Source organism: Vitis riparia, chromosome 13, assembly GCF_004353265.1.
Source record: "Vitis riparia cultivar Riparia Gloire de Montpellier isolate 1030 chromosome 13, EGFV_Vit.rip_1.0, whole genome shotgun sequence".
Lineage (NCBI taxonomy): Eukaryota > Viridiplantae > Streptophyta > Magnoliopsida > Vitales > Vitaceae > Vitis > Vitis riparia.
Window position 1 is genome coordinate 13,699,445 of NC_048443.1, and position 13,034 is coordinate 13,712,478.

Genomic DNA, 13,034 nt, shown 5'->3' on the forward strand with positions numbered 1-13,034 from the left:
TGGAATGAGCAATTTTTTTTTTTAAATAACTTGTGAAGTTGAAAAAAATTGGTAAATTTAGTGTGTTTTTATTTTTTTATTTTTAAAATAATAAAATATAAGATATAGTTGATCTTAAAAATTTATATAGAAAAAGTAATAATTTTAAAAATTGTGAAATAAAAAATGACTAAGAAGGAATTTGTAATGTTTCTAAATTTAAAATATTCGTCCTTTTATTTTATTGTTTTTCTCTTTTTTCAAACTGCACCCCAAAACATACTTTTTCAGTTTTCCCAGTAAAAAGAGCATGAGGAGCTGAGGTGGGCGAGGCTGCAGAGCTGACGCCGAATGTCCGTACAATCCATCCTTGCTGTACCCCACCCAATAAACAAATGTAGGACTTGCAGAGCACGCTGGTATTAAACCTCTACGCAAAGACACTCTCTTGCCATTTATATTTGCTTTTCTCTTTCTTCCTTTATTTTCTCCCTTTTCTTCCCTCTCTCACTCTTCTCAAGAAATCTAGAGAAAAACTAAAGGTAAGCCTAGTTTCTTAAAATGCAATAATCATCTGCAAAATTGCCCACTTCTTTTTCACTTAAAATTTTTTTTTGCTTTCTAGTTTTCCAATCTTCTGTTTTCTTTGTTCCAAATTTATGTGCTTATGTACATAGAAACGACGGGTCTTCTTCCCTTTTTTCATCAGGTATCTTGGTTCTTTTTAATGATTATTTCGATTTTTTTTTCTTTTCCATTTCCTGTTTTCTTTTGTCTGGTGAGTTCTAATCTCACCTACTGTTTAGGGTGACTGTTGCATTGATTTAATAAATGATTATTTTTAAGCTTTGTTTGGTTATCGAGAAGTCTGAATGAAAGAAGAGAAGAAATGTTACAATTTGAGTTGAATCTTCTACTAGGTGCAGTTGAATGAAAGCTTTCATTTTGGGTCTTTATTTTTTTAATTAATTATTTTTATTTTTTTCCCACTTTCTCTTTTTCCTTTTGGGTCCCAAATGATGAAAAAACAAAGATTCAAAATTTTAATTTCTTTCATTTTCCCGCATTTTCTCAAAAAGCAAACCCTAAAATAGAGCCTGGTAAGGTAAATTAGGAATAAGAGTGACAAGTTCAGATTTAGTTTCCTTTTAGGGTTTTGCTGGTGGCAGAAGATAAAAGTGTAGTTTAACTCATGTCTGTTTTTCTCTCTGTTGGTGTCTTGGTTTTACATAGAATCAATATGCAACATTGTTGGGGTTTTTTGACTATGCAACAAAGTGTGTTGCAACATAATCTTTCGGATTTTTTTTTTTTTTTTTTTTGATCAAACATTTCTGTTTTCGGGAGATATGTATTTTTAAATTTTGTTTTCTTGTTGTAAATATTTTTATCAGTGAGGTAGGTTAGGATGGTAGCAGACATATGGGGTTGAGTTACTAAAGGAACATATTGTGTTCATTTTCTGTCAAAGAAGAGGCAAACAGAAACTTACCTATGGCTAACTATGGGAAGCTGGACATCCTTTAATTGAATTCATCATGTCAAGGCAAGCTAACCTTCCACCAAGATGCCCATTTCAAAAGAAACCCATTACTCGCCCAATCCATGATCCCATCTTTCCAAACCTCGGCAACGATAATGAATTGTATCCCCGACACCATAAGTCTTCCTCCCAAAGCTCAATTTCAGAGGAGCAACCTGCATGGTTTGATGACTTGTTGAATGACCCAGATTCAAATTTGAGAGGGACATGCCATCGGAGATCGGCTAGTGATTCAGTGGCTCTTTTGGATGGAGTTGTGGACCATTTTCCAAGTTTAAAACCCCTTAAAGATGATAAAAATTCGGTTTGTGATAGAATTGGTAGTGGGTTGGAGTCGGCTTGCATGTATGGTCCCAATTCCCCTCGACAGAGAGGCAACCAATCCTTTTCGGAGAATGCCATAGCTTCAGCTTTGTCAGAATATGTATCCAAAAGCCCTCTGGAGGACTTAGATGGGAGTTTTTGCATTTCTGGGATTAATCAATTTGATTTGAAGGAAAATGCTTGTGGTGCAGATGGGGAGCTCAATGCTGAGACAAAGGCAGTAAAAAGGTTAGAATCTGAATGTATGCTTGTGTCTTCAATTGCTCAATCTCCTTAATGGTAACAATGTGATATTTTGCTTCTTGTCGTACCTTCTGATGTGTATAGTTTATTTTTTTATAGATGTCAGCTGTACTAGCATTTTGTTGAAATTTCATAGTTGTGCAATTTTTTGCTGTGCCAAGATTGCTTTTGTTCTATGTGCTCATAATTCTGATTGTGGTGATAAAATAAAATTCTTGGTTGAAGAGATGCAACGTAAAGATCTCAAATCATTTCTAAAATGTTTATTTTTGTGGAACATTTCTTTTATCATGTTCACACTGATGTTGCTTAGTTATTAACTTATTGTTAGCTCAGCAATGGTGTCCTTTGGCAATTAACTAGAGATACCGAAGTTGAGCCTCCCCAGTTATTTAAGTGGTTTAGGATAGAGGGGTGGATCCATATTGTCAAGTTTTGCTAAACATAACTTGATAAGATTTGTTAGAAGATTGTGGCAAGTATGTTATCTAAGTTGTGGAGAACATGATTAGTCATAAACAACCATTAGGAAGGTGTAATGTATGGATTCTAGCATAAGTCATGGTTAATTGTATGCATTGCAAAAACCTTTTTATCCTTTGAGGATATATGGTTAAGCTACTTAGTTAATCACATGAACGTTATAGTAGTGAGAAACTAATGGAAAGTTGTGACCCCAATCATATATTATGTGTCTTCGTGGAAGTTGATGTAGACACCTTAGCTTCTATGTCCCTTTGAGCAATATTTTGCTGGAAACCTAGCTTTAGGTGGGAAACCTGCTCTTGAAGATTGGACTAAGCTTTGTTAAGTTTAGGGGAAATTTATGGCAAGTAGGTGAAATTTTTAGGAGGTTAGAGAAAACATATTTGGAAACATTTTGTTAATTGTTGAGTTTTCTGGAAACATTATGGTATGTGTGTATATATATATATATATATATATATATATATATATATATATATTTCTCAAGTCAATAATTCAGAATTTTTTTTTTTAGTTTCTCTAGTTTATTTCCTAAATTTTTACATTTTGATTTACCATATAATTTATTTATTTATTTATTTACTATTTGTGAACGCAATTTGAGAGAAGAATGAAAAGGTTTTATTATTTTTTCATTTAAGAAAATAGGAATATGGATGACTATTTATATACAACTATATGTGCTGAATTCTAGCTATAAAATAAGAAGTAACAAACTGTACAACTAACTTCCTATATACTAGAGAAAAACCTTTTTTTGGCACTAAAATTGAATTATCCTAACTATTTTTGCACTAAATTAGAATAAAACTAATTCCTAAACTTTAAAAATCTTCAACACTCCCCCTCAAGTTAGTTTGAAGATATCTATCATCCCCAACTTGTTAATTAAGCAATTAAACATTCCTTTATAAAGTCCCTTAATTAGAACATTTGCTAACTGTTCTTCAATAGGCACATAAGGCATGCTAGTTAAAACATTTGCTAACTTTTTTTCAATAGGTACATAAGGCATGCAGATCAATCCTACTTCTAGCTTCTCCTTGATGAAGTGACGATTCACTTCAACATGCTTAGTTTTATTATGTTAAACTGGATTATGAGCTAAATTAATAGCTGGCTTGTTATCACAGTAGTGTTTCATTGGCTTCTCATTATGAATTCTTAGGTCTTTAAGCAGTTTCTTCAACCAAAGAAGTTTGCAATTACCTTGGGCAATAAATAACCCTGAATTTAGCTTCAACAATGCTTCTTGCAACGATAGACTACTTCTTGCTCCTCAAAGTGATTAGGTTTCCTCCTACAGAAGAACAGTAACTTGAAGTAGTCAACTCAATTTGCTTGGTGTAGGCTTCAATCTGAAGGCTATTGTTGGTCCTAAACATTAAGCCTTTTCTTGAACTTCCTTGTAGGTACTTAATAGCTTGATAAACTGCCTTAAGGTGTTCTTCAATTAGAGAGTGCATAAATTGGCTTACAACACTCATTGAATGAGCTATATTTGGTCGACTATGAGAGGGATATATCAGTTTTCCCACAAGCTTCTGATAACGTTTTCTGTCAATACACTTGCTCTTTTTTTAGTGATCCTAATTTCCTCCAAGTAGGATCAATTGGAGCCGTGGTTGGTTTATACCATAACAATCCAGTTTCTTTGTGCAAATCTGGTGTATACTTCCTTTGATCTAGTAAACTCGATTCCCAAGTATCTTAGGGTTCCCAGATCCTTGATTTCAAACTCTTTGGCCAAAATTTTTTTCACTCTCTCTAATTCAGCTAGATTACTCTAATAAGGATTATATCATTCACGCACACTATTAATATAGCAAACTTACCATCTCTAGAATGATTGTAGAAGAGAGTATGATCTGCTTAGCTTTGTGAGTTTCTGCAGCTTCTAATGGACTTAGCAAATTTGTCAAACCAAGCTCTTGGTAACTATTTCAGTCCATAGAGTGATTTTTTAAGTCTTTTCACTTCCAAATCTCCTTTCATAACTTGGAGGCAAGGCTATATGAACCTCTTCCTCTAATACAATATTTAGAAAAGGCATTCTTGACATGTAATTGTGTGAAGACTAGTTCAAGTTGGTTGCAAGGGATAAGAAAACTCTTAACTATATTTAGTTTTGCAACTTGTGCAAATGTCTCTTAATAGTTAATCCCATATATCTATGTGAAGCCTTTTGCGACTAGTCTGGCTTTGTCCCTCTCAGTGGATCATTTGCATTGTACAACTCATGGGTTTCTTACCTCTTAGTGCATCCACAAGTTGCCATCTCCCTTTATTCTCAGGTGCCCTCATTTCTTTCAAAGTAACTTGCTTCCACTTTGTAACAATCATAGCCTCTTGTATATCCTTTGGAATTTCAACATTGGACGTAGTAGTAGTAAACACCCTCATAGTGGGAGAAAGTCTATGACATGAGATACGTTTAGCAATAGAATGTTTAGTGCAAACCCTAGTACTTTTTTTTAACAACAATTAGAACATTTAGATCATCATTAAAGGTATTTTCTGCATTAGAATTATCAGAGGAAAAGATTTAGAAGCTGGAATAACAAATGAAGAAGATCTAGGAGCTGGTCGGATGTGATGTTTGGTAAGTTGTAGGAGGAGGATTTTCCATACTTCGATCTTTCTTCCTCCTTGAGTGAACAGAAAGTTTGATGCAAGGCTGTTCAAGTCATAGTTGTGAAAGGTGTGTTTTAGGCACGCCTAGGTGCAAGACGACACAACGAGAAACTTCGGCGCCTCACTTTACTCTAGGCGCCGCTTGTTGAAGGAGGTGTTGCTTAGGCACAAAAGGTGCTTGCCTTACTTCTTTTGATAAAAAAAATAAATAGAAGAAGAGGAGAAGATAGAGGAGGTGCTGCTTAGGCACTCACCTTCCTTCCTTCCTTCCTCCTCCTTCTTCTTCTTTCTTTTTCTTCTTCTTTTGATAAAAAAATAAAAAGAAGACTTCTTCTTCTTCCTTCTTCCTTGAAAAAATTAAAAAGGAGAGATCTTCTTTTTCCTTCTTCCTTGAAAAAAATTAAAAAGAAGAAGAGAAGAAGAGTCTTCTTCTTCTTCTGACCCAAATAAAACCAAAAAAGAAAAAAAAAAGAAAAGAAAAAGGAAGAAGAAGAGAATTCTTCTTCTTCTTCTTTTGACCCAAATAAAACCACAAAATAAAAAACTAAAAAGAAGAAGATAAGAAGACGACTTCTTCTTCTTAAAATAAAAAAAAGAGAAGAAGAAGAGTTCTTCTCTAGGGGATTATTGTGGGACATGATGTTATTCAAATATCTAGGGGATTATTGTGGGGGCTATGTTGTAGTGGACGAAGACACTGCAAGGTGTCAGAATCTTCAATGGGCAAGAGTTCTTATGAGGTCAAATGGCAAGAAGCTTCTAGGCTCTTTTCAAGCTGTGGTGGGGTCCCTTTGCTAGTTGATTTAGTTGCGGTGGGAGACCTTGCCCTAGGTTTCTCAAATCTCATCCATGACAGGTGAGCAGTAGCAAGAGGTTAGGATGGAGTAAGAAGGTGGTGGTGGTGGTGGTTCACGTGCTTTAAAGGGCGTGAGTGAGAAGGCTTGGATTAGCTGTAGATGGTCAGAGGGCATGTTAAGCTTGGGGGACTTGAGGGGTATGATAGTGGGAGGGTAGTTGATGGCTCTGAAAAGGCCTTAACTCTAGGCCTAGGTGTCAATGGGGGTAGGCCTGGAGACACTAGTACATTGCGTGCTGGGTGCATGTCTTTGAACCTTGGGCTTCGGAAGGAGGCTCATTGCAAGCTGAATAAGGAAGCTGTCTTGGGCCGGGGCTGTTTGGGTCTAAGGAAGGATGGTGCAGTCAACAATTCTTTAGTTCATGAATTTGGTGGATTGAGCTTGCCCCAATGTTCTATTTTAAGGGATTGAGCCTCTTCTAGTTCTAAGGGGCCTAAGGGTTGCTTAAGCCCTTCTCACGTGAAGGGAGATCGCGATGAGGGTTGTGAGAAGGCTTCCCTGTGCAGTAAGGAAGTTAAAAAAGCAACGTTTCTAGATCTGAGTTTGTCTCTAAATGTTCTCGATGGCACAAGGTTGGGTTGCAAAGACGACTCCCGTCTTCTTTTGGTCCGCTCTTCTTTGAACCTAGAGGAGAGAGTGCCTTCGGTTGATGCCACTCTCTTATTTGAAGTGGGTAAGCCTTTGTCTTTTGTTGGTCTGTTTTAAGGGAGGGGTGGGGAGGGGGAGGGTCTCTTTCTTTGGTTTCTCCCTTGTCTAAAGATGATGAGGGCTTTTCTTTAGAGAGAAGGGAACATGATGTGGGTCCCTTAGTAGAGGGCAAGGGTGACATTTGTAGGCCTCTATGTGTGATTTCTAGCGAGGGCTTGGAGGTGGAATCCCTAGAGAATCAGCCCAAGGATTCCAAGATGGTGAACCTAGAAGTATGTAGTGACGAGGGGGTTTCGGGGTTTAGGTGTCCTAATAGGGGTCCGTTGGCTGTGGAGAGCCTTTCCGATCCATTGTTTAAAAAATTCATATCTTTTAGCAAGTTAGTGGGTCTGCCAGTGGATGGCCATGAGAAAGAAATTGCTTCCCTGTTGAGAAAGATGGAGTCCATAAAGGGCCGCAGAGTTTCAGTAGTGAAGAGAAGGCCATCCTCCACACCTTGCTTTATTAGGGAGCTTTGTAATTTGGAATGCTCGATCGATTACCGCAATTCAAACAAGGAGAAGAGCCCGAGCAATGGGTGGGACATGGTTTGTAAGTGACACTGTTCATTGTGTTTTTGGGGTTCCTAGTGGTTGGATTAGAAGCTAGGAGTGGGTTTTTTGTATTCATGAGAGGGTTGAGGGTGGTGGTTTCAGGGGGGCAAGTTGCTATGTTTGGGGTTTTTAGGTTTAGCAAGGCTTTAGGGTGAAACCTTTAGTTTTGAGTGTTGGTTTGTTGTTTCTTTTTCTCTTTGCTTGTTTTCGGCTGCTACTTGTATACTCCGTGTGTACGTTGTGCGCTTTTAATATATTTGCTTTGTTTACTTATCAGAAAAAAAAAAGAAGAGAAGAAGAATTCTTCTTCTCCTTAAAAGAAAAAGAGAAGAAGAGTAAAAAAATAAAAATAAAACAAAGAAGAAGAGAAGAAGAAGACGTACCTTTCCAAGCCCTTTGTTTTGCCTACACACAAGAAGAATCTTCTTTTTCTTCTTTTGACCCAAATAAACACCCCCCCCCCAAAAAAAAAGAAAGAGAAAAAGAAGACGTACATTTTCGGGCCGTTTGTTTTGCGTCCTTTGTTGATTAGATTGAAATTTTGGATAATATTTGATGATATATGTGCTTATGACAAATAAATGGTTATTAAATTTAATTGTATTATATAAAATCATATATGTAAATTTGGGCCTGCCTCACTAAAGCCCGTGCCTTAGTTGCGCTTTGCGCCTTAGGCTCCAGGAGGACTTTGTGCCTTAGGTGTGCCTTGCGCCTTTTAAAACTATGGTTCAAGTAGTGTTTCCCCCCTTGAATTTGAATTTAGCATATGCATGAGTAGTGAACCTGAACTTTTCCAAAAAGAATCTTCACCTAAAGAGAATTTTTGGTAAAGAAGGTGTTTTCAAAGAAAGTAACAGCCGGACTCAAAAGATTTTTTAGAAACAAGATCATAATATTTATTCCCCTTTTAAGTTGGGAAATAACCAAAAAGCACACATTTGACATACCGGTTAAGTTTAGAATAGTATTTTGTTTTTGGATATGAACAAATGCCATACACTCAAAGACTTTTAATGGGAGAGTTAAGAATTCTGGTTTGGGGAGAACATTTTAAGAATCGTTGCAATGGGGTTTGAATTGAACCATGATTCTCACTGAATATTATGACCTTTTCCTTCTTTGAATTACTCTAAGATGAGGTAAATACACATTTGCATTTAATGCAAGATAGAAACGCACTTTTATAATCATGTTGCTGACAATCTCATTATCAGTTTATGTGGAATAGATTCAATGTATCTTCATGAGCTTTCAGAGGAATTGTGAATTTATGTTTCCAAGGGGCTTAAAAGAGAACAATGTATCCTCTTGTGCTTTCAGAAGAATTGTGAATTTATGTTTCCAAGGGCCTAAAAGAGAACAATGTATCCTCTTGAGCTTTCAGAAGAATTATGAATTTATGTTTTCAAGGGGCCTAAAAGAGAACTTATTCTCGGAGGATGATTCCAGATTTAAATAATCACTGCACTGTTCAAGGCAATTGCAACCAGAACCTGTGTGAAACTGAACTTTGCTACATTTCGTAGACTTGTCTTAACCAAGCCTCTTTATAGTATGGGGAAGTTATGCTTTTCGCAGTTTGAGTGGATGATAGGTTATTGTATGGGATTATCAAAAGCCTAGCACGACCTTCACTGTTATGGACAAATGATGGTTGTGGAGGCTGTAGTATGTCACAACAAATAACTTGGGAATCTATCCACCCATATGTAGACTCATTGCAGGTCTTACAAGTGACTCAAGAACCAAGAGAATGATGAATAGTTTTAGTATGGTTATCACCAGCTGTTACTGGATGCTTAAATACTTTGGGTTCATCCCTATTTGTCTAAGCTTTAGTGTTGTGATATGGGAAAATGAGGATGAATAGCATGAAAACAAGGTATTTCATAAATATTGTTTACTGTTTATTGGGTGGGAACTTGAGAGATCTCAGATGAAAAGGATGAAAAAAATCATCTGGAGAGAAAATTGGAACTGAAATTAGGGTGCAGGAAAACCTACTGGATGAAATTGTAATATTTATCTGTTGAAAAGTTTTGGGCTGTGTTTGGAAACTGTACTTCAGAATATTTTTTTTATTTTTGAGAACAAAGAAACATAAAAACATGTTTCGATATCAATTATTCCAAAATAGGTTTTTGAGAATTGTTATGAAAATAGAATGTTTTTTGAGAACAGATTTTAGTTGTTTTCACTTGTTTTCTAGGTACTGATTTGAAAAATAATTATACAAATATGAATAATAATTAAAAACAAAACATTATGGATAAAAGTTATTTTTAGGAAGTATTTGAAAATACTGAAAACAGGTTAAAAACATTCTAAAGTTGCAAATATACTTTGTTTTAGAAAACATCATAAAATTGGTTTTTGAGAGAACTCTTTTCGAAAACATTCCAAAATAGGGCCTTAATATATATATTTTTTATAGTGGATGGTTAAATTTAGAAGTATCTAATGGTAGAAGGATGGCAAAAAATCATCATAACTGAAGGCTTTGAAAATATTAACAAGTCATATCACAGCTAGCTGGGCTTTGGGGAAAATGTGGTTTAGCCTGTGGAGAGGCTTCAAAATAAGAAATCAAGCTGGTTTTAAATGAAGTATGAGGAGTTGAAATGATAGATTCAGGGTGGGTGGAGGAGAAACTTTGGACCAAATGGATATATAACTTTTTTTGGTTGTGCCAGTTACAGAATTTGGTCCTGCTTGTTCATGATGATTCACACTTTATATGGATCTCCATTGTTGAAAGTGCTTGCTAAATTTTCCTTATTCAGTGAATCTTTCTGGCTTCACTGGGAAATTATCAGGGGAAAAAGAAAGAAAACTAGGATACTGTATGTATCATTATTTTCTTTTTCTTTAAGCTACATTGAGATTTATAAACATATTAAGACAAAGTGGCCATTAAAAGTAATCTTTCTCCATTTCTTTTCCTTCCAGAATTGATGGTTCATGCTTACAATATACTTCTAGTGAGTCAGAATCCTGCCTGTACTGTTGACATGTGCTTTGTTACCTGAAATATTATTTCATATTTCATAGCTATGAAAAGACTGCTCAAATGCATCCACACCCTCACTTTATTGTTTCGTTTTGTTTGTTTGTTTTTTTTTTTTTTAATTTTCATTTTTATTTTATGTAGATGAATCTAGAAGTTATGATCTTTAAACACTCATTATTCTATTCATATCTCTTCCATTTTCAGTCATGCCTCCACACTCTTTATGCACTTGTTTAGATGAATGGTTTTGATGACTACTTTACAGGCATTCTGGGCAGCGCTCAAGGGTTCGTAAACTCCAGTATATTGCTGAATTGGAAAGAACAGTCGATGTTTATCAGGTAAATCATCTGGGACCAAGAATGCAATGTCTTGGTGCTGTTTTACTGATTATATATGGTTATAAATCATTAATGACGAGCAAGAATGCAATATTTTGGTGCTGTTTTACTGATTATATGTGGTAAGCACATGCAAAAGGACTTTTAATTACCTATGTGATATCTGGTGTCTATCACCAATTTCACTTAAGATTATGCATGTGCCACTCATGATGTGGATATGGGAGTCACATTTAGTTAACGGAAATTATTAAGAATATTTTGAAAATAGAAATAAAATATCATATACCTATAGAATTTCCAATGTAGACCTGTACCTGGACTTTTAGGCTTGGGGATTGAGCAAATCTAAGAGTTGAATCCTACATAATATCTAACCTTGTGAACAGTGAATTTTATTTCTCTTGGCAGCACTAATATTGTAGTGCAATATGTGAAGAGAATGATGGGCTCAAACCCATTCTTTATTGTTACTAGTTCTATTTCAGTAGCATCCTATTGTTACTGCCGGCTTAGGTTTTTTGTGTATATATACTTTCATAAAAGCAAATGAATTTTGGCAGAAATTTCTAAAGAATATGAGAACTTATTAGGCATTGTCTGTGTTTAGACTTTGGAATCAGAGTTGGCGATCAGAGTTGCTTCTCTGCTTCAGCTTCGTGTTGCATTGTCTATGGAAAACAGCAAACTAAAACAACAGTTGGCTAAACTGCAGCAGCAAAAGTTGATCATGGATGGTGAGTGCTTTTATCTTCTTGTATTTTTTGGGGTTCAGAACAGCTATATCTGATATTCAAGTATTGGCAGAATAACCCAAATATTTTGTTTCAATACTGACTTTTTTCTTCAAATGTCAGAACTTCCATTACATGTGTTGAATGAGAATAGAATTTTCCCTCTACCTTCAAAATAGAGAACTGGACTTGCAAGTCTTGCGTAACTTTTATGAGGACCATCTCCGCCCATTGCAGATGATATTAATGTTTGCTTTAACCAAAAACACTCTCTTAGTCTGAGCAAATAGTAGCTGCCTCAATAAAATTGTGATGAATAGCTTGTAACAACCATTTGATTGTCTATGCAAATGATTTGGTTGTTGTTTCATTTGTTGTGCAACTAATAAAAAAGAAGCATCACAGCAAAAGAAGCAACACAGCACTATTATTTACCTATTCACAATCTTAACAAATTTGTTTCAGAACTTCCCGAATTATCTGTTAGTTTTTTCTTTTGTCTCAAAAGCAGCATTCTCTAGCGTGGGGGGTCACGATCTAAATCACTATGACAGCTCTGCTTCTGTTTGACACCTCTAGAAAGATGAAAGTAATGGTCACATTCTAGGTGTATTAGGTCTGCAATTTTGTTAATTAACTAGATGTTGGAAGTGCTTTATCTTGTTTTCATCCTTGCCACCTTTTATACAAAAAATTGGTGTTATATACTTTTATTTCTGTATGTTTGGTTACAGGGCAGCATAAGTCACTGAGGAAGGAAGTTGAAAGGATGAAAGGTGGTTTAGCAGATTCCATAAATAGCCAGATTCGAACGTATACTGGGTCCAATACTGGTGCTGAGGCAGTTAGATCGGAAGTTTCCTGGCTGAAGTTAGACATAGGAAAACTTAATCTTGATTGAGAAAATCTGTAATCCCGAGCCATGGTTTAGTTGATTTGACTCTTTTTTGGGAGGAAAAACAGAAACACAAGAGGAAAAAGGAAGGAATCGGGTGAAAGCTGCAGCATGGCCCGGGTTTTTTAGCCCCTACTCTTGTAAATGTCTAGTAGTATGATGTTGTTGGAGCTACTGTTTAGTCCCTATTCTTATTTTTATATTGATACGGTGGAAGAAGTATCCCCTCTAAAGGGACATTCTCCCTTGAAAATTCTCAATTAATCCAGATTTGCCTTTTCAAAAGGGAGAATCAAGGGGAAAAAGTACCCTTCAGAAATTGTTTTTATCGTCACATCCTTCTTAAATGACTTTATTGTTACAACCTCCTCAAATGACCTTTCCTTGAGCTTATATAGGAGAATAGAAAACTTTTACAACCTCTTGGAGCAATTCACACTTGTCTATTAGTGGAGGAGTATGAAAGATTCTAGAGAAGCTTAGAGATATTTACACATCTGCACAAGACTAAAAGACAAAGTAAGAGTGGGGGACGTTCTAGAGTGTTCCGGAGTCATTGTATATAAGACTTGAATAGGATATTCTAAGGAATGTTGAAGTTGTAAGGAACCTTTGTGGGTTCTAAAGGCTACTTATATATAGGTGACTTCATTTGGTCAAGATACCAAATAAGTTGTGAGCTTCTAGCATTGGAAAAACATTTTTTGTGCAATACAAAGCTTCCTTTCTTAAGTGTTGCCTTTG

At 35.8% G+C, this 13,034-nt stretch overlaps 1 protein-coding gene across 6 annotated transcripts; it reads left to right on the forward strand.

The window, feature by feature from the left end:
• The first annotated feature begins 311 nt into the window (after window positions 1-311).
• LOC117929391 (basic leucine zipper 6) lies at window positions 312-12,609 on the forward strand. Of its 6 annotated transcripts, none has more exons than XM_034849698.1 (5): window positions 312-398; window positions 1,374-2,074; window positions 10,586-10,661; window positions 11,272-11,398; window positions 12,130-12,609. In XM_034849698.1, the coding sequence occupies exons 2-5, from the start codon at window positions 1,518-1,520 to the stop codon at window positions 12,294-12,296; spliced, it is 927 nt and encodes a 308-aa protein (XP_034705589.1). In that variant the 5' UTR covers window positions 312-398; window positions 1,374-1,517; the 3' UTR covers window positions 12,297-12,609. The 6 variants fall into 6 exon arrangements, with proteins under 6 accessions (XP_034705589.1, XP_034705587.1, XP_034705591.1 ...); XM_034849696.1 differs by lacking the exon at window positions 312-398 and adding an exon at window positions 426-521; XM_034849700.1 differs by lacking the exon at window positions 312-398 and adding an exon at window positions 431-521 and having other exon boundaries at window positions 1,451-2,074.
• Window positions 12,610-13,034: the final 425 nt, after the last annotated feature.